The 18,873-nt window shown below is 41.0% G+C and overlaps 1 protein-coding gene and 1 non-coding gene across 2 annotated transcripts in view; both read right to left on the bottom strand.

Moving 5' to 3' along the window:
* Positions 1-18,873, bottom strand: part of SGK1 (serum/glucocorticoid regulated kinase 1) — a 150,223-nt gene that overhangs the window by 34,028 nt on the left and 97,322 nt on the right. Inside the window, exon 4 of the mRNA XM_021937835.2 lies at positions 5,887-5,962. Within this exon, the coding sequence (XP_021793527.1) occupies positions 5,887-5,962 (76 nt within the window). The remainder of the gene's footprint in view (positions 1-5,886; positions 5,963-18,873) is intronic.
* On the bottom strand, positions 5,250-5,353 carry LOC116275602. Its single transcript, XR_004184717.1, has one exon. It is a non-coding gene; the product is annotated as a small nucleolar RNA U13 (small nucleolar RNA).

Genomic DNA, 18,873 nt, shown 5'->3' with positions numbered 1-18,873 from the left:
CTGCAACAATGACTAGAACATGGCCTTTGTAAAGAATCCATTTACAGGCTCATAAGATTTGGTGTTATAGATGGATGGCTGTGGAGCTGCTCAAGCTTGTGTTTGCACTTATCAGAATTCAAGGCAGTTAGGAAGAGTTTCCGAGTGCTGATGTGCTAGAGAAGAAAGGGTGTGCTGCAGTGTAGAAACCACAGGAGAAACAATTAAGTCACCTAGATTCAAACTGTGAGAAAACTACTAGCGAACTAGAAGAATATTTAACTTCCTAAATCTGAGAGATTTATATCTCAAAGAACGCAGATTCTACTCTAGGCACATCATAGTCAAACTGATAAAAAATAAAAATAAAAATAAAATTAGAGCAGCCAGTAAAAGAATACACATTACATTCATCATAGCAATAATGTAAACATTGTTGACTTCCCATCAGAAACTCTACAGACCAGAAGACAAGAACCAACATCTTTAAAGTGATGAAAGAAAGAAAAATAAAGTAGCCACCCAGAATTCCATATCTAACAAAAACATCCTTCATGAATGAAATAAAGGTATTTCCATTTACAAAGACACAACATGTAGACAAAAGAAAGCTAAGATATTTCGCTGCCAGAAGACTTATAAGAAATCCTGGCCAGGCGCGTTGGCTCACTCCTATAATCCCAGCACTTTGGGAGGCTTAGGAGGGTGGATCACTTGAGGTCAGGAGTTCAAGACCAGCCTGGCCAACATGGTGAAACGCTGTCTCTATTAAAAATACAAAAATTAGCCAGGCATGGTGGCATGCACCTGTAATCCCAGCTACTCAGGGGCTGAGACAGGAGACAGGAGAATTGCTTATACCCAGGAGGTGGAGGTTGCAGTGAGCTGAGGTCTCGCCACTGCACTCCAGCCTGGGCGGCAGAGTGAGATTCTATCTCAAAAAATAATAAAAACATTGAAAAAAAAGAAATCCTAAAGGAAAATTTCCAGGCTAAAGGGAAATGACACCAGAGAGAAACAGATTTTCAGGAAGAAATGAAGAACATCAGAAATGGTAAATATCTGGATAAATACAAAAGATAATTTTCCCCTTATTTTTTTAAAAATGCACTGTACTGTAGGGTTTAGTACATATATAGATAATATATATGACAGCTATAATATAAAAGATGAGGGTAGAGTAGGGTAGATGCACCTACATTGTTTGAAAATTTTGACAGTGGTCTATGAAAATTTGAAGTCAATTATTGTAGGCCGGGTACAGTGGCTCATGCCTGGAATCTCAGCACTTTGGGAGGCCAAGGGAGGCAGATCACTTGAGGTCAGGAGATCGAGATCAACCTGGCCAGCATACTGAAACCCCGTCTCTATTAAAACTACAAAAATTAGCCAGGCGTGGTGGCACATGCCTATAATCCCACTACCTGAGAGGCTGAGACAGGATAATTACTTGAACCCAGAAGGTGGAGGTCACAGTGAACCAAGATTGTGCCACTGCACTCCAGCCTGGGCAACAGAGTGAGACTCTGTCTCAAAAAAATAAAAATAAAAATGAAGTCATTTATTGTAATCTTCAGAGCACCACTGAAAATATGATGCAAAGAGGATAACTAGAAAGTCAACGGGTAGATTAATATTAAATTATAAAACCTATTCAAATAATTCTAGAGAAGTCAGAAAAGGAAGAACAAGCAAATAAAGAAGAGAAGAGACATATAGAAAACAAATAGCAAAACAGTAAAATTAAATCTGTGTCATTACATTAAGTGTAAATGGTCTAAACATCCCAAGTAAAAAACAGATTGTTAGACAGGATTTTAAAAGAAAAATCTTTTTTTTTTTTTTTTTTTTTGAGACGGAGTCTCGCTCTGGCGCCCAGGCTGGAGTGCAGTGGCCGGATCTCAGCTCACTGCAAGCTCCGCCTCCCGGGTTCCCGCCATTCTCCTGCCTCAGCCTCCCGAGTAGCTGGGACTACAGGCGCCCGCCACCTCGCCTGGCTAGTTTTTTGTATTTTTTAGTAGAGACGGGGTTTCACCGTGTTAGCCAGGATGGTCTCGATCTCCTGACCTCGTGATCCGCCCGTCTCGGCCTCCCAAAGTGCTGGGATTACAGGCTTGAGCCACCGCGCCCGGCCTAAAAGAAAAATCTAACCACATGACATCTATAAGATAAGCACCTTAACTATAAGACACAGGTTGAAAGAAAATGGAAAATAAATATATGCCATGTGAAAAGTAGGCTTTTAAAGATTGGACTGGCTATATCTATCAGAAGAAATAGACTTCAAACAAAGACTTTTATCAGAGATAAACAAGGACATTTCCTAAAGATAAAATGATCAATTCATTAGGAAATAATAATAATCATAAAGATGTATGTGTGGTTGGGCACAGTGGCTCACGCCTGTAATCCCAGCACTTTGGGAGGCTGAGGCAGATGGATCACCTGAGGTCAGGAGTTGGAGCCCAGCCTGACCAACATGGCGAAACCTCTTCTCTACTAAAAATACAAAACTTAGCTGGCTGTGGTGGCACGTGCCTGTAATCCCAGCTACTCAGGAAGCTGAGAAAGGAGAATTGCTTGAACCCGTGCTTGAACCCGGGAAGAAGAGGTTGCAGTGAGCCAAGCCGAGATCATGCCATTGCACTCCAGCCTGGGCAACAAGTGCAAAACTCGGCTGGGCACAGTGGCTCATGCCTGTAATCCCAGCACTTTGGGAGGCCGAAGGCGGGCAGATCACAAGGTCAGGAGATCGAGACCATCTTGGCTAACACAAACACGGTGAAACCCCACCCCGTCTCTACTAAAAAATACAAAAAATTAGCCAGGCGTGGTGGCCGGCACCTGTAGTCCCAGCTACTCAGGAGGCTGAGGCAGGAGAATGGCATGAACCTGGGAGGCGGAGCTTGTAGTGAGCCGAGATTGCGCCACTGCACTCCAGCCTGGGGGACAGAGCGAGACTCCGTCTCAAAAAAAAAAAAAAAAAAAAAAAAACCGCAAAACTCTGCATCAGAAAAAAATGAAAAATAAAAAAAAAATAAATAAAGGTGTACATGCCTAATAACAGAGGTTCAAAATATATAAAGCAAAAATTGACTGAATTAAAAGAACCAAAAGACAATTCTACCACTAGAGGTGGAGATTTTAAAAAGCTCTTAGTAATGGACTAACCAACTAGGTAGAAAAAAAAAAGAAAAGAAAAAAATTACTCTAGACATAGATCCTGCTTTGTGAGTTGGTTAAGTGGGTGGCTGGGAAGGATTTTCATGAGTTGAGCTCTTGTAGGAGGGACACGCCATTCTTTGTAACCCTACTGATGAAGGAAAAGTAATAAAAACGTTTTAAAAATGAGTAAGTCTATTGTACCACTGCACTCCAACCTGGGTGACAGAGCAAGACTCCGTTTCAGAAAATAAATAAATAAATAAATAAAAAGAATAGGTCGGAAATATTTCTATTCCTATTTCTCTATGTGTTCTGCATTAGTTTTTCTTGTAACTTTTTTTTTTTTTTTTTTTTTTTTTTTAAGGACGGAATTTCACTCTTTTTGCCCAGGCTGGAATGCAATGGCACAATCTTGGCTCACTACAACCTCTGCCTCCTGGATTCAAGTGATTATCCCACCTCAGTCTCCCAAGTAGCTGAGATTACAGGTGCCTGCCACCATACCCAGCCAATTTTGTATTTTTAGTAGAGATGGGGTTTCACCATGTTGGCCAGGCTGGTCTCGAGCTCCTGACCTCAGGTGATCCAACCACCTTGGCCCCCCAAAGTGCTGGGATTACAGGCATGAGCCACCACGCCCAGCCTGTAACATAATTTCTTTAGGCTTCTAAAAGTGTCCAACCAACATTTTCTTTTTCTTTTTTTTTTCTTTCTTTTCTTTTCTTTTCTTTCTTTTCTTTTTCTTTTTTTTTTTTGAGTGAAAGCAAGTTTATTAAGAAAGTAAAGGGATAAAGAATGGCTACTTCATAGATAGAGCAGTCCCGAGGGCTGCTGGTCAAGCACCATTTTCTAGACCTGTCCTGTACAGATTTTCTTCCCTTTCCATTTTCTTTACATAACATCAAGAATCATTTATGTTTCTTTGGTAATGCTTCATTCTACATTGCTTCTTCATAACACATGTGCTGTAGGTCTTAATAGCAGTATTAGCCAGCAGATGGCTTGTTTATTGTGGTGGTATACTGCTAATGGGCTGAAATGATGGAATAAATAGGCTAATTCACTTTTATGTTTTTTCTTCTTTCTTCAAAAGACATAATAAAACAAGACAGAAAAAATTTTTTGACAGATGAAATTGATAATGTTTAGACCATAAGTCTGGTCTTTGGGGAAAAAAAAGAAAAACCATCAGAGAGTTTCTCACTTTCCTTCTCAAGTCCTCCTGTTAGGCACAGTCTCTGACTCCCTTTTATGAAGAACAGATTATAGCACAGATTTAGCCCAAGCTGTTTCTGCCAGGAGAGCTGTTTCTAGGAAGCGTGCTATAGAACTGGGCAGTCCACTTTCCATTCTCCCAGTTTTGGTGTTTTCTGGCTGCGGGCTTTGAATATGTCAGCTAACCTATTCAGCTTATTATTTCATTTCTAATAGAGGCGTAACAAGAAAGGGCTGTCCCTCCTATTTCAAGGGATTGCGGCAAACACTACATTAGATTTCTGTGAATACCCCTTGTAAAAGCATGAGGCATAATACAAATATCAGATATCAGCATGAGTTTTCTATTTCATTAGACCTATTTCACTAGAAAAGGTGAAAGCTCTATTATCACTCTCTTAATTGTTTTAGCTCCTTTTTGCTTCACCTAACCTTTTATTTCTAGTGTTTTCTTTGTGCAATTAGGCCTCATGGCTCATGTGTGTTTGTGATAAAGAATTTTTAAATGTCATCTATTTGCTATGAGAACATACCCTACTCTTTGTCTAAACATAATTTCTTATCATATAATCTGAAGCATATTCTCCGATCTCATAAAGTGGCATTCCTCTGATTCTGATTAGATGTATAGCCCTAATATCATAGTGCAAGTCATACATGCCCTCCCATAAGTATTCTGAAGTATGATTCACCCTAGGTTTTCAAATCTCTTCCTTGCCCTAGAAGACAAACTTGGACCCATGTATTTGCCCACTTTATTTGACTCCTCCGTCTTCCATTTCAGCAAATAGACTCATTCCTTCATTATTCCTCCCAATACTTAAATATGCTTCACAATCCACAAAGCTGTACCTGATTTTATATATATATATATGTACTTTTTTTTTTAATGACAGGCAGGTAATGTGCAGACATCATAACAAGGCTTGAAGGAGACATATTTCACACAGGGACATGAAAACCCAATCATCATACTTATAAATGGCAAAGGGATCTAGTATATATGTTTTAGATACTGAAAAGAAGATATAACGAAAGGACTTTTAGGATAAAATTGATTGCAAGGCTGGGCGTGGTGGCTCACACCTGTATTCCCAGCACTTTGGGAGGTCAAGCCCAGCGGATTGTCTGAGGTCAGGAGTTCGAGACCAGCCTGGCTAATATGGTAAAATCCTGTCTCCATTAAAAATACAAAAATTATCCAGGCATGGTGGCTCAAGCCTGTATTCCCAGCTACTTGGGAGGCTGAAACAGGAGAATCACTTGAACCCTGGAGGTGGTGGTTGCAGTGAGCTGAGATCGCACCAATGCACTCTAGCCTGGGTGACAGAGTAAGACTCTGTCTCCAAAAAAAAAAAAAAAAAAAAAAAAAAAAAATTAATTAATTACAAAGTGTATTCGAGTGTTGGGTTAGGTAAGAATAAACAAACAAACAAAATTTTCCCCCAAACCTTGCCTTTGTTAGAGCTTTACTACAGAATGCATCCTGTACATAACAGGAAACAGATTGTATTTTTCCAATAGTACCTGAATCATCATTAGTCCAGAAGGTTCTTGGATCGGGCTTGGTCAGGATGTTGGCATGATTACATGGTTCTCTCACCTTTAAAACATAAAGAGAAAAGAAGTGATATAAAAATGGCTTCATCATTTCAGCTATTTTAGGCTTATAGTTCTAGAGAAAGGATTCCAAGGCTGAAGCTAGTACATATGGCATGTCTGTGCTCTAATTAGGGTGGTTTTCCCAGGACCGTGCTGGGTATGGCACTGAAAGTCCCATATCCTGGGAAGCCTTTTAGTCCTGGGCAAACTGGGACAGTTGGTACCTTTACACATGATGCAGTTTCACTGGGCTGATGGCTGGGTTAGTCCATGGGGGCTGGAGCTCACCCAGCATTATGTGCAGTGCACAAACTGCACAGCCGTATGAAGAGGCCCTGGATTATTAGCAAACTTATCAGTGTAAAGACACTCACTACATAAAAAGTGTTTGAATCTCCATGTAACAGAAATGATACTTTTAGTACATATTGCTTGGGAAAATACATATTAATTAAAAGCTACTTTTAATTCAGTAGCACTTTAAATGCTTTTTTTTCCTTTTTTTTTTGAGACAGAGTCTTATTCTTTTGCTCAGGTTGGAGTGCAGTGACACAATCTCAGCTCACTGCAACCTCTGCCTCCTGGGTTCAAGCGATTCTCCTGCCTCAGCCTCCTGAGTAGCTGGGATTACAGGCATGTGCCACCACGCCTGGTTAATTTTTGTATTTTTAGCAGAGACAGGGTTTCACCATGTTGCCCAGGCTGGTCTCGAACTCCTGACCTCAAATGATCCGCCTACCTAGGCCTCCCAAAGTGCTGGGTTTATAGGTGTGAGCCACCGCGCCCAGCCTGCATTCTTATTTTATAATCATAACAGAATCTTTATATTCTCAAACAGCAGCATATGTACATATGCATTATGTATTATTTAGTCCACTTAGAGGCTCTTCTTAGTGTAGATATATTTTTTTAATGATAAATAATATTTGTTGAGCATTTCTGTCAGGTACTTTCTTCATTAAAAAAAAATTTCAATAGATTTTTGGGGGACAAGTGGTGTTAGGTTATATGGATAAGTTCTTTAGTAGTGATCTCTGAGATTTTGGTGCACCCAACACCTAAGCAGTATACACTGTACCCAATGTGTAGTCTTTTATCCCTTGCCCCACTGTCGCCCTTCCCCTTGAGTCCCCAGAGTCCACTGTATCATCTTTATGCCTTTGCGTCCTCATGGCTTAGCTCCCACTTATGAGTGAGAACATACGATATTTGGCTTTCCATTCCTGAGTTACTTCACTTAGAATAATGGTCTCTAATTCCATCCAGGTTGCTGCAAATGGCATTATTTTGTTGGTTTTTTGGCTGAGTAGTATGCCATGTGTATATATATATATGTGTGTGTATGCGTACGTATGCATATGTATATATGCATATACATATCATACATGCATGCATATATGCATACATGTATATACATGCGTGTGCATATATGCGCATATATACATATGCATGTGTATATATGCGCACATATACATACATGCATGGTACGCATATATGTGCATATATACACATGTACACATGCATATGCATGCACAAACATGCATGCATGTATGTATATGCATATATTCACATGTATATAAAACACATGTGTATATACACATGCATGTATGTATATGTGTATGCATATATGCACATATGTGTATGTATATGTGTGTATATATACACAAACACACTTTTTTTTGTATATGACTTCTCTTCCTCTCGATAGATACACAGTAGTGGAATTGCTGGGTCAAATGGTAGACCTACTTTTAATTCTTTAAGGAGTCTCCACACTGTTTTCCATAGTGGTTGTACTCAGATACAATTAATAGATTTCATATAACAAGTTCCACAGAGCAGCAGTGATCCATGTTTTTTGACAACTTTATACTACTGTGGTATGAGCTTTCAAATATATTATCAGTCCGTGCGTGGTGGCTCACCCCTGTAATCCCAACACTTTGGGAGTCAAGGCGGGTGGATCAGCTGAGGTCAGGAGTTCCAGACCAGCCTGGCCAACATGGTGAAACCCCGTCTCTACTAAAAATACAAAAATTAGTCAGGCATGGCGGCACGTGCCTGTAATCCCAGCTAGTCAGGAACCTGAGGCAGGAGAATTGCTTGAACCCAGGAGGCGGAGGCTGCAGCGAGCTGAGATCATGCCACTGCACTCTAGCCTGGGCGACAAAGTGAGACTCCGTCTCAAAAAAAAAACAACAATCAAATATATTCTCATGAAGTGAAATATAGATCTTAGTGTTAAAACTGCTTTTCCATTGATATATATTTTGTAATGTGATCATTTGATTACTGCAAATATTCTATAGTTTCATCAACTACTTAGTGGATAAATTCCTTCCATTACAACAATAATCAAAATACTCAAGAATGACACTAAGGTCATTGTTTAGTTTCACTGACATTTTCTCTTTATAATAAGGCTTTTGTTTTTCTTTGTTGAGATGGAGTCTCACTCTGTTGCCTAGGCTAGAGTGCAATGGTGCGATCTCGGCTCACTGCAATCTCTGCCTCCCGGGTTCAAGTGATTCTCCTGCTTCAGCCTCCTGAGTAGTTAGGATTACAGTTGTGCTCCACCATGCCTGGCTAATTTTTGTATTTTTAGTAGAGATGGGGTTTTGCCATGTTGGTCATACTGGTCTCGAACTTCTGACTTCAGGTGATCCTCCCACTTTGGTCTCCCAAAGTGCTGGGATTACAGGCATGAGCCACCATGCCAGGCCTGCGAAGCTCTATTGACAAAGGAAGCAGTGCATGAATTTATGACCTGGTACAAACTCCTTCTCTTGTGGATCAGTAACAAAGAATATGTGGAAGTCAGAGAAATTGGGATCTCAAAGAGGTATTTTCACTACCATGGTCATTGCAACATTATTCACAACAGCCAAGATGAGGAAGCTACCTAAATGTCTACTGACGGATAATTGATAAAGAAATGTGGTAAATACATACAATGGAATATTATTTGGCCTTATAAAAGAAAGAAATCATACCACATGTGACAACATGGATGAATCTGGAAGATGTTACGTTAAGTGAAATTAGCCAGTCACAGAAGAACAAATATTGCACGATTCCACTTACATAAGGTATGTAAAATAGCTAAACACATACAAGCAGAGAGTAGAACGGTGGTTTCCAGGGGCTGCAGGGAGGGGCAAACGGGAAAATGCTTGAGTTGCTATTCAATGGGTATAAAATTTCAGTTAGGCAAGATGATTAATTTCTAGAGATCTGCTATACAACATTGTGCCTAGAGAACATCACTATATTGTGCACTTAAAAAGTTGTGAAGGCCAGGTGCGGTTTTACATCTATAATCATGTTTCCTATAAATGAAAAACCTATTACAATTACAAAAAAAAATCCACTTATAAAATATAGACCACTTACATATTTATGTATCAAATATCTTCTGTTCCTTTCTGATATACTGACAAACATAGGATGGCAATCTATTCTGGATTTTGTGTTATTGTGGAAAGAACACATAACATGAGATCTATCCTTTTAACAATTTTTTTGTTTTGTTTTGTTTTGTTTTTTTTGAGACAGAGTCTCCCTGTCGCCCAGGCTGGAGTGTAGTGGCGCAATCTCGGCTCACTGCAACCTCTGCCTCCCGGGTTCAAGCGATTCTTCTGCCTCAGCTTCCTGAGTAGCTGGGATTACAGGCACGTGCCACCACACCTGGCTAATTTTTGTATTCTTAATAGAGATGGGGTTTCACCATGTTGGCCAAGCTAGTCTCGAACTCTTGACCTCAGGCGATCCACCCGCCTCAGCCTCCCAAAGTGCTGGGATTACAAGTGTAAGCCACCGTGCCCAACCCTTTTAACAATTTTTAAATTATTTTTATTTATTTGTTTGTTTGTTTATTTATTTATTTATTTTTGAGATGGAGTCTCGCTCTGTTGCCCAGGCTGGAGTACCCTGGCCAGATCTCGGCTCACCTTAACCTCCCCCTCCCGGGTTTTGCCTCAGCCTCCCGAGTAGCTGAGATTACAGGCACCCGCCACCATACCCGGCTAATTTTTTGTATTTTTTAGTAGAGACGGGATTTCATAGTGTTAGCCAGGATGGTCTCCATCTCCTGACCTCGTGATCCACCCACCTCGGGCTCCCAAAGTGCTGGGATTACAGGTGTGAGCCACCGCGCCTGGCAAAATTTAAATCTCAAGAAAAAGAGACAGGCCTCTTGCCTCTTTGCCTCATTGAAATCCTGAAAGCAAGATGCATCAATAGCAGCTCTACGGGAGTCATTCATGAAAATTTGGCCAGGGTTCTCGTTCTTGTTGCTTCTGCTCCAACCAGCATGGTTTGATCCAGATTATGTGCAGCCAATTTTTCCATCAGTATGCAAAGTTATAGGTAGACTTCATTATGTTGGGCTAAGTGCTCTTCCTTGAATAGATTACCAAACTCATCTACCCAGTGAAGGAAACCATGCTAGCTCTTTGTACATAAAATAAATTAAAAAGAAAATAAAAGAAAGAAGAAGAAAAAGAATGTGTGGAGCAGCAACATTTCATGGACTACATTTTGAGCAGTACTGTAAAATATCCCTCCTACCGAATCACTTGAACCCGGGAAACGGAGGTTGCAGTGAGCCGAGATCGCTCCACTGCACTCCAGTTCGGTGACAGAGCGAGATTCCAGCTACAAAACAAACAAACAAACAAAAAAACTCCCTTCTACCTGACTAAGCAGCCTCAGTATGAATCCCTTCCCAGGATTTACCTACTCCAATGAAGTACTACTTCAATTGTTAGAAAGCTCTTCACAGGTTGAATTTAAATCTGGGTTCTTGAAACTTTGGTTCCTTGTCTTCTTTTGGGGTGTTGGAGGGTGGGGGCAAGGAGTCTCGCTCTGTCGCCCAGGCTGGAGTGCAGTGGCGCCATCTCGGCTCACTGCAAGCTCCGCCTGCCGGGTTCACGCTGTTCTCCTGCCTCAGCCTCCCGAGCAGCCGGGACTACAGGCGTCCACCACCACGCCCGGCTAATTTTTTGTATTTTTAGTAGAGATGGGGTTTCACTCTGTTAGCCAGGGTGGTCTCGATCTTCTGACCTCATGATCTGCCTGCCTCTGCCTTCCAAAGTGCTGGGATTACAGGCGTGAGCCACCGCACCCTGCGATTCCTGGTTTTAACTCACTCTTAACATGAAATACTGTCTCAAATATTTGAAAGTAGCTATTATGTCTCACCTTAGCTTTCCATTTCCAAGTTAACCAGCCCTCTTCCCTTTCACTGCTCCCGATGAGATTATTTTAAGACTTTTTATTGAGGTCACTCTGCCCCAGAAGACATCCTTTCCAGTAAGTGAACTAGTCCTCAGGGAGCTCCCAGGCCAGGGTTAGATAATAGTCACAAAACTAAGGAGCTGGTTTTGAGGGACAGCTTTCAGGGAGGACAGCCAGCATTATTTCCACATGTGAGTAATCAAAATGTTCCTAAGCACCTATAAATCTAACATTCATGAGAGTAAAGAATGCTTTATGACTTAGCCACTTTTAATACTTTTTAATGCCAAAAGTTTTAATTGATTTTCTACAGTAACTATATACTTATTTGGGAAAATTGCCATATGTGAGCTTTCTTTCTGCATTAAGCTCCAGTTACCTTGTTTCCTTGAGGCTTTTGTATGAAGCAAATGCCATTCTTACAGATCTCATTTACTTGTGAATGATTCTTTATCACTATTTGTTCAAAAAAAAATCTTCCCCATGTTGAAGCTGCTCCTCATGAAGTCAGGGTCTTCAAGAATTCTTGTTCTCTGTGTCACTATCACACAAGTATCACATCATTCTTTATGCTTCTCAAGAACCACAGCATCCATAGTAAATTACCCGGAGAGCTCATATAGTAAATTTTAAGCACAAGTTTATAGAAATCCTTGAGTAACTATATATAATGCAACTGTTTACAGGCAATGCTCTATAACTTGTATAGCTTTAGGTACTTTGCAGAAGTGAGAACATTTATTATCAGATAAAGTCTTGGCCGGGTGTGGTGGCTCACGCCTATAATCCCAGCACTTTGGGAGGCCAAGGCAGGCATATCTCCTGAGGTCAGGAGTTTGAGACCAGCCTGGCCAACATGGTGAAACCCTGTCTCTCCTAAAAATACAAAATTCGCCGGGTGCGGTGGCCTACACCTGCGATCCTAGCTACTCCGAAGGCTGAGGCAGAAGAATCACTTGAACCTGGGAAGTGGAGGTTGCAATGAGCTGAGATCATGCCATTGCATTCCAGCCTGGGCGACAAGAGCAAAACTCCCTCTCAAAAATAAATATAAATAAATAAATAAATAAATAAATAAATAAATAAATAAAATATCCTCATGAGACACCTGTGGCTTAGCAGGAAGTTGGAAGCTAAAGAAGTGACCAGCACATGGAGTCTGGCTCCTGGCTGAATCCACATGGGCTCTTTGGTTCTTTCTTTCTTTCCCTGGAATAAGGATTTAAGGAGAATTTCTCCAATAGGATATACGCTATGGGAGTATGATCGAGGAGGGGCGAAAACGTGATGATATAATAAGAAGAGCAAAATAACAGTGTGCAATTTTAAAATATTTTATTATAGAAAACTTAAAGCATACACAACAGCAAACCATATAATAAACCTCTATGTACCTATCAGCCAACTTTAACAATTATCAATATTTTGCTAATCTTATTTTTACCTATCTTGCCTTATTTTTGGCTGGAATATTTTACATCAAGTCTCAGACATCATAACAATTAATCTATAAGTTCTTCAAAAATTTTTTTTTGTAGAGATGGGGTCTCACTTGGTTGTCCAGGCTGGTTTCAAACTCCCAGCTTCAAGCAATCCTCCCACCTCGGCCTCCTAAAGTGCTGAGATTAGGCGTGAGCCACCATGTGAGGTTTATAATTTCTTCAGAATGTGTTTCTGACAACTTTTTTTTGCCTAACCATCACGCCATTATCACAACTAACAATTTCAACAATAATTATGTTTATTAAAATTAAGGCTCACGCCTGTAATCTCAGCACTTTGGGAGCCGAGGCACGCAGATCAGCTGAGGTCATGCGTTGGAGACCAGCCTAACCAGCGTGGTGAAACCCCATCTCTACTAAAAATACAAAAATTAGCTGGGCGTGTTGGTGCATGCCTATAATCCCAGCTACTCGGGAGGCTGTGGCAGGAGAATCACTTGAATCTGGGAGGCAGAGGTTGCAGTGAGCCACTGTACTCCAGCCTGGGTGACAGAGGGATACTCTGTCTCAAAAAAAAAAAAAATTAATGAAAGTTATTAAAGTTTAGTTATTTCATAAATGACAGCATGTACATTCTGAAAAACAGAATGAGTACATGCAGTATTCTGCAGACAGAATAATTTGAGTAAATGAATTTAAAAGACACCGTTTCAAACTGTAAGATCCCTAAAAATCAGTGGACCTTGGCTTCACTTGTTTAAATCCTCATGGCCTCTGTTTTGGGTGGGGGGAACATCTTTAAAAACTATTTTTCCAACAGAAGTCTTACTATCTTTCAACTTATTTTCTATGAGTCCCAAGAGGTAGAAAGATATTTTTCTTGCCTGATAGAATTGAAAGTATTGGGTTAGGTAAGTGGAAGAAAGATCATATTTAGAAGGTAACTGTTGAATGTTTAATCACTATTGTTTTGAAATCTAGAAGTATTGTCACAGGTTATAATTTAAACATCAGAAGATGGGGTGTATCAGAATATCACATTTAGGGAGATGTCAGTTATCCAGAAGTTTTGCAGATAATCTGGAAAATAAACCTGAGAGTAAGTTTTTTTTCTTTCGAGACAGCTCTGTTGCCCAGGCTGGAGTGCAGTGGCTGGCTGACTACAACCTCCACCTTCTGGGTTCAAGCGATTCTCGTGTCTCAGCCTCCTGAGTAGCTGGGATTACAGGCACCCGCCACCATGCCTGGCTAATTTTTGTATTTTTAGTAGAGACAGGGTTTCACCATGTTGGTCAGACTGGTCTTGAACACCTGACTTCAAGAGAGCTGCTCACCTCAGCCTCCTAAAGTGCTGGGATTACAGGCGTGAGCCACTGAGCCCAGCCGATATAATCTTAATTCTATGAATTGCTTCCAGTTAATGGAAAGTTGAATAGTGGCAGAATTGCTAGGGAAAAAAAGCATTTATGGTCATCTGTCTCCATTCTAGCTCATCCTTATTTAAAGCATATTACTCCAGGCCGTGAGCACATGCGCGCAGTGGCTCATGCCTGTAATCCCAGCACTTTGGGAGGCTGAGGCAGGTGGATCACCTGAGGTTGGGAGTTTGAGACCAGCCTGACCAACATGGAGAAACCACGTCTCTACTAAAAATATAAACTTAGCCGGGCATGGTGGCGTTTGTCTGTAATCCCAGCTACTTGGGACGATGAGGCAGGAGAAGCACTTGAATCCGGGAGGCAGAGGTTGCAGTGAGCTGAGATTGCACCACTGCACTCCAGCCTGGGTGACAGAGCAAGACTCCATCTCAAAAAAACAGAAAAAGAACATTTCTTCAACAAAATAAATATATTCACATATGCATAAATTTTTTTTAACTTTTTTTCCTTTTTATAAAAAAATCAGTTTTCTCAGGTTGAAATTTTTAAAATCACCTCTGATGATGACAGAGAAGAACTAAAATATAAAATATGGGTTTCTCTCTGATTTCTTTTTGGTTTGTAATAATTTGCATATGACTTTCCATGAATCACTTTAGCAGTTTATGCTAAAGTCATTAGTTCTTCCTAAGATACAAAAGAAATTCTCAAAATGCTTGTTTCCTATTAGCCAGGGAAGTTGTTTTTCTCATATCTCAAGTTGCATGACCAAAAGTAGCAAAAATACTTTATCTTTAGGGAAGCGAAAGCTTGCTTCTCAAACTGCTTTAGTGAGGCTTTAGGAAATGCCTCCTGGCTGGTATCATAGAATATAATACTGTCTTGCAAATAGTAATTTTGAATTCAGTTCTTTGTATCTAGGACCAAAAAAAAAGTCTTCTTCCATTGACTCTCTTAGATGGGCTTATCACATTCAACAGTATTTACTGAGCATTTGTTTTAAGAAGCTACTACCTTAGTTGCTAACTCATTGCTCCCTAGACATTGTATTTGGATTGAGAAGCAAAACATAGACATCAACAAAACAGATCTGGAACCTGGTATCATGTACCTCTAAATGTGAAGTATGCGGTAGAGTTAATGTTTTGTCAGAGTTTAAAGGAGGAAGTAATAATATGGGCAAAGTTGTTGAGCAAGGCTTCAGGGAGGAAGTAGAACCTCAACAGGCTTTTGAAAACACTGGCACCATTTGGATTGGCGAAGAGGCAGTAGAAGGGTGTCCTCTCTGGGTGGGACAGCACAAACAAAGGTGTGGGAACAAAACTCAACAAGGCATATTTGGGCAACACTTGGTTGAACAATTCCACAGGAGTCGAAGACTCATGGGAGAAATCATTGGAAGTCACATGGTGGAAGGCTTTAAATGTCAATGTGTCCTTCATGCCATGGAAATTCAGAAGGCTTGGCAGTTTGCAGGAAAGACCAGAGTTGAAGAATACAGGAGCTGAGGGGATCAGGGGGCTGCTATAACGAAGGGGAGTTGATAGAGCACGAATTCAGATGGGGGCTATGAAAGTGAAAAAGCAGGGATAGGTGTGGAGGGCAGGTAGAAGAATGCTTTGCAAGACTCGATGAATGACTGAAAACTAGGGAAGTTGGGGGAGTCCAAAATATTTCATGGCTTTGGAATTTGGTGACCAGGCAGATGGTCATAGAGGGTCAAAGCTGTCCACAAACTCCAGCAACTGGAGGAAGCACAGCATTCTGTGCTCAAGCTAGTGTGGCAGGCCTGCAGAATGCATGTGGGCCCTTGTTCCTGTGCTCGGCTGAGGGCTTCCTGAGAGCAGTTGCTCCATCTCTGACCCACTGGACCATTACTGCCTTTGGATCCTGGGTGGTGGGCTTCGCTCGCACAGTCGAGTGGGTGTCTCATGCCTTTATCTCTGGGCTATAGTCCTCTACTTCACACCACACACAGCAGGGTGGAATGTGGCCACATTATCTTACTACAGCAAACATGCCCCATCAACTGCCACACTCATAAAGATGATGGTTTGGACAAGTGTAGCAGGAGTCTGGTCAAGAGATTAATGCAGGGTCAGAGATCAGGAGTCTTATCATCTTGATCTCTGCAAGCTAATGATTTATCCTTCTTCAGTTGCTTAACATTAATCACATTATGTAACATGAGGCCTAGGAACAATTCTTGACCCCTCAAGAGATTGTGATTCCAAGCATCTAGTCAGATGTTCCTCCTTTTGTGGTTTTATTTCATTTGCATTCTTTTTAGTTTCGATATTTTTCAGTTTGGTCTTTGTAATTGCAAATTGCTTAAGGCAATTCGCCACCCAGCCCACTTCACGTTTTTATGTTTCCTGCCTGGCCCAGCAAGCACTTGTATTTAAATTCTGGTCTACACAAGGTGAAGATATTCAGGTCAAACGTCTATTAAATCAAATGTTTTCTATATTCTGCACAACTAGTAGAGTTCAGAGGATCAGAGATTTGGGGACCTGAAGGGGGTCTTTTATTACCTCACCCCTTGCATTACGGTTGAGACAACTGAGGACCAGAGGGTAATGTAACTTGTGTTAGGGACGAATTAAGGGCTAGAGTCCATGTCTTGAGTTACATTTTAAGATGTCAGTTCAGAACTGATACTGGTTTCTTGAAACTCAAATTTATCCTCAATCTTGAAATTTATTCAGTTATTCATTTAATAAATATTTGTGGATAACTTATTATACAATAGGCACAGTGCTAGGAGCCATGGGCATAGGTGTGTGAACAGATAGACAGATCTTGCCCTCATGGAACTTGTTTTCTTTTCTTTCTTTCTTTCTTTTTTTTTGAGACAGTCTTGCTCTGTTGCCCAGGCTGGAGTGCAGTGGTGTGATCTCAGCTCACTGCAACCTCCACCTCCCAGGTTCAAGCAATTCTCCTGCCTCAGCCTCCGGAGTAACTGGGATTACAAGCACCCACCACTGCGCCTGGCTAATTTTTGTATTTTCGGTAGAGACAGGGTTTCACCACATTGGCCAGGCTGGTCTCCAACTCCTGACCTGAAATGACCCACCCACCTCGGCCTTCCAAAGTACTGGGATTATAGGTGTGAGCCACTGCACCCGGCCGGAACTTGTTTTCTGATGCCGGTAGTTGAGGTGGGTGCTATGGAGGCAATAAGTACGGACACATGAGTGAGGAGTGAGGCGATAAATAGTAATTTTAGATTCTTTAAGGGAGTCCATCTTACCTAATTTTTTCAATAATATCACCAGAAATAATGATGGCACATCTGCATTTGTAAGTTAAAAGACGTAACATATTTAGGTTAAAACGGAACACAGCTCTTCAACGTACTAAAATGGCTGTTTTTTTGTTTTTGTTTTTGTTCGAGACAGAGTCTTACTCTGTCGCCCAGGCTGGAGTGCAGTGGCACGGTCTCAGCTCACCGCAGCCTCGGTCTCCCAGGTTCAAGCGATTGTTGTGCCTTAGCCTCCTGAGTAGCTGAGATTACAGGTGTGTGCCACTACGCCCCGCTAATTTTCTTTTCTTTTCTTTTCTTTTTTTTTTTTTTTGCATTTTTAGTAGAGATGGGGTTTCATCATGTTGGCCAGGCTGGTCTTGAACACCTGACCTCAAGTGATCCGCCCGTCTCAGCCTCCCAAAGTGCTGAGATCAGAGGCGTGAGCCACCCACCGTGCCTGGCCCTAAAATGGCTGTTTTGAGTAGACACAGAGCCATGTCTGAACACCCGTTTCCACTTCGCCTATTTAAATTTCCTGCCTGGCTCTGCAGGCACTGGAGTTTCAACCTGAGATTCTATGCCAGGCCAAGATATCCAGATTGTTTGCATTCGATATCAAAACATATAATTGGCCAGGCAAGGTGTCTCACGCCTGTAATCCCAGCAGTTTGGGAGGCAGAGGCGGGCAGATCGCCTGAGGTTGGGAGTTCGAGACCAGCCTGACCAACATGGAGAAATCCTGTCTCTACTAGAAATACAAAAATAGCCAGGCATGGTGGTGCACACCTGTAATCCCAGCTACTCAGGAGGCTGAGGCAGGAGAATTGCTTGAATGCAGGAGGCAGAGGTTGGGGTGAGCTGAGATTGCGTCATTGCACTCCATCCTGGGCAACAAGATTGAAACTCTGTCTCAAAAAAAAAAAAAAAAAAAAAAAAAAAGAGAAAAAGAAAAACACATATAATTAAATTATCAAGTAAAAATTATTTGTGGCATGGAGTTTTGTAGATTTTGCCTGATCCAGAGAAAAGGTAATCAATGCATGTTTATTGACCACATCATTGATTTGTAGGACTCAAATTACGTGAAAGTAGTCAAGTTAATCTATCACAGAATCATAGTATTTTGTGGCTAGAAGATATTTAACAGATGACTTAGTTCAGCTCCCTTATTTAATAGATAGGAAAACAGACTCTGAGGGAGGCCAAGTGGCTTACAGAAGGTTACACAGATAGAAGTTATATATGTTATTTACAGTACATCTACTGTGGTTAAGAGAGGCCTATTTTAGAGTGGACTTGGTAGAAATAGACATAGCAGTTTAGAGCATGAGCTTTGGTGTCAGACAGACCTAGAGAAAATTTAAGTAAAACTTAAAATTTACCTGACTGTGTATGTGCCCCTGGGGTATTAGTTAATATCTTTTAGCCGTAGTCTCCTTATTGGAAAAATTGGCAAGTTTAGGGTTAGGGTTAGGGGCTCTAAGTTTTAATAATTGGTAAAGGTTATTATTATCCATTTTGTACCATCAAACATGTCAACAGGAGTATAATGACTTAGATGGAGTCATATACTCCTCTTGGGAGAGATATAATATTTTGATAGAAG

The sequence above is a fragment of the Papio anubis genome, chromosome 6 (assembly GCF_008728515.1).
Source record: "Papio anubis isolate 15944 chromosome 6, Panubis1.0, whole genome shotgun sequence".
In the NCBI taxonomy this organism is placed as follows: Eukaryota; Metazoa; Chordata; class Mammalia; order Primates; family Cercopithecidae; genus Papio; species Papio anubis.
This window is presented reverse-complemented; position numbering and strand designations above follow the sequence as displayed.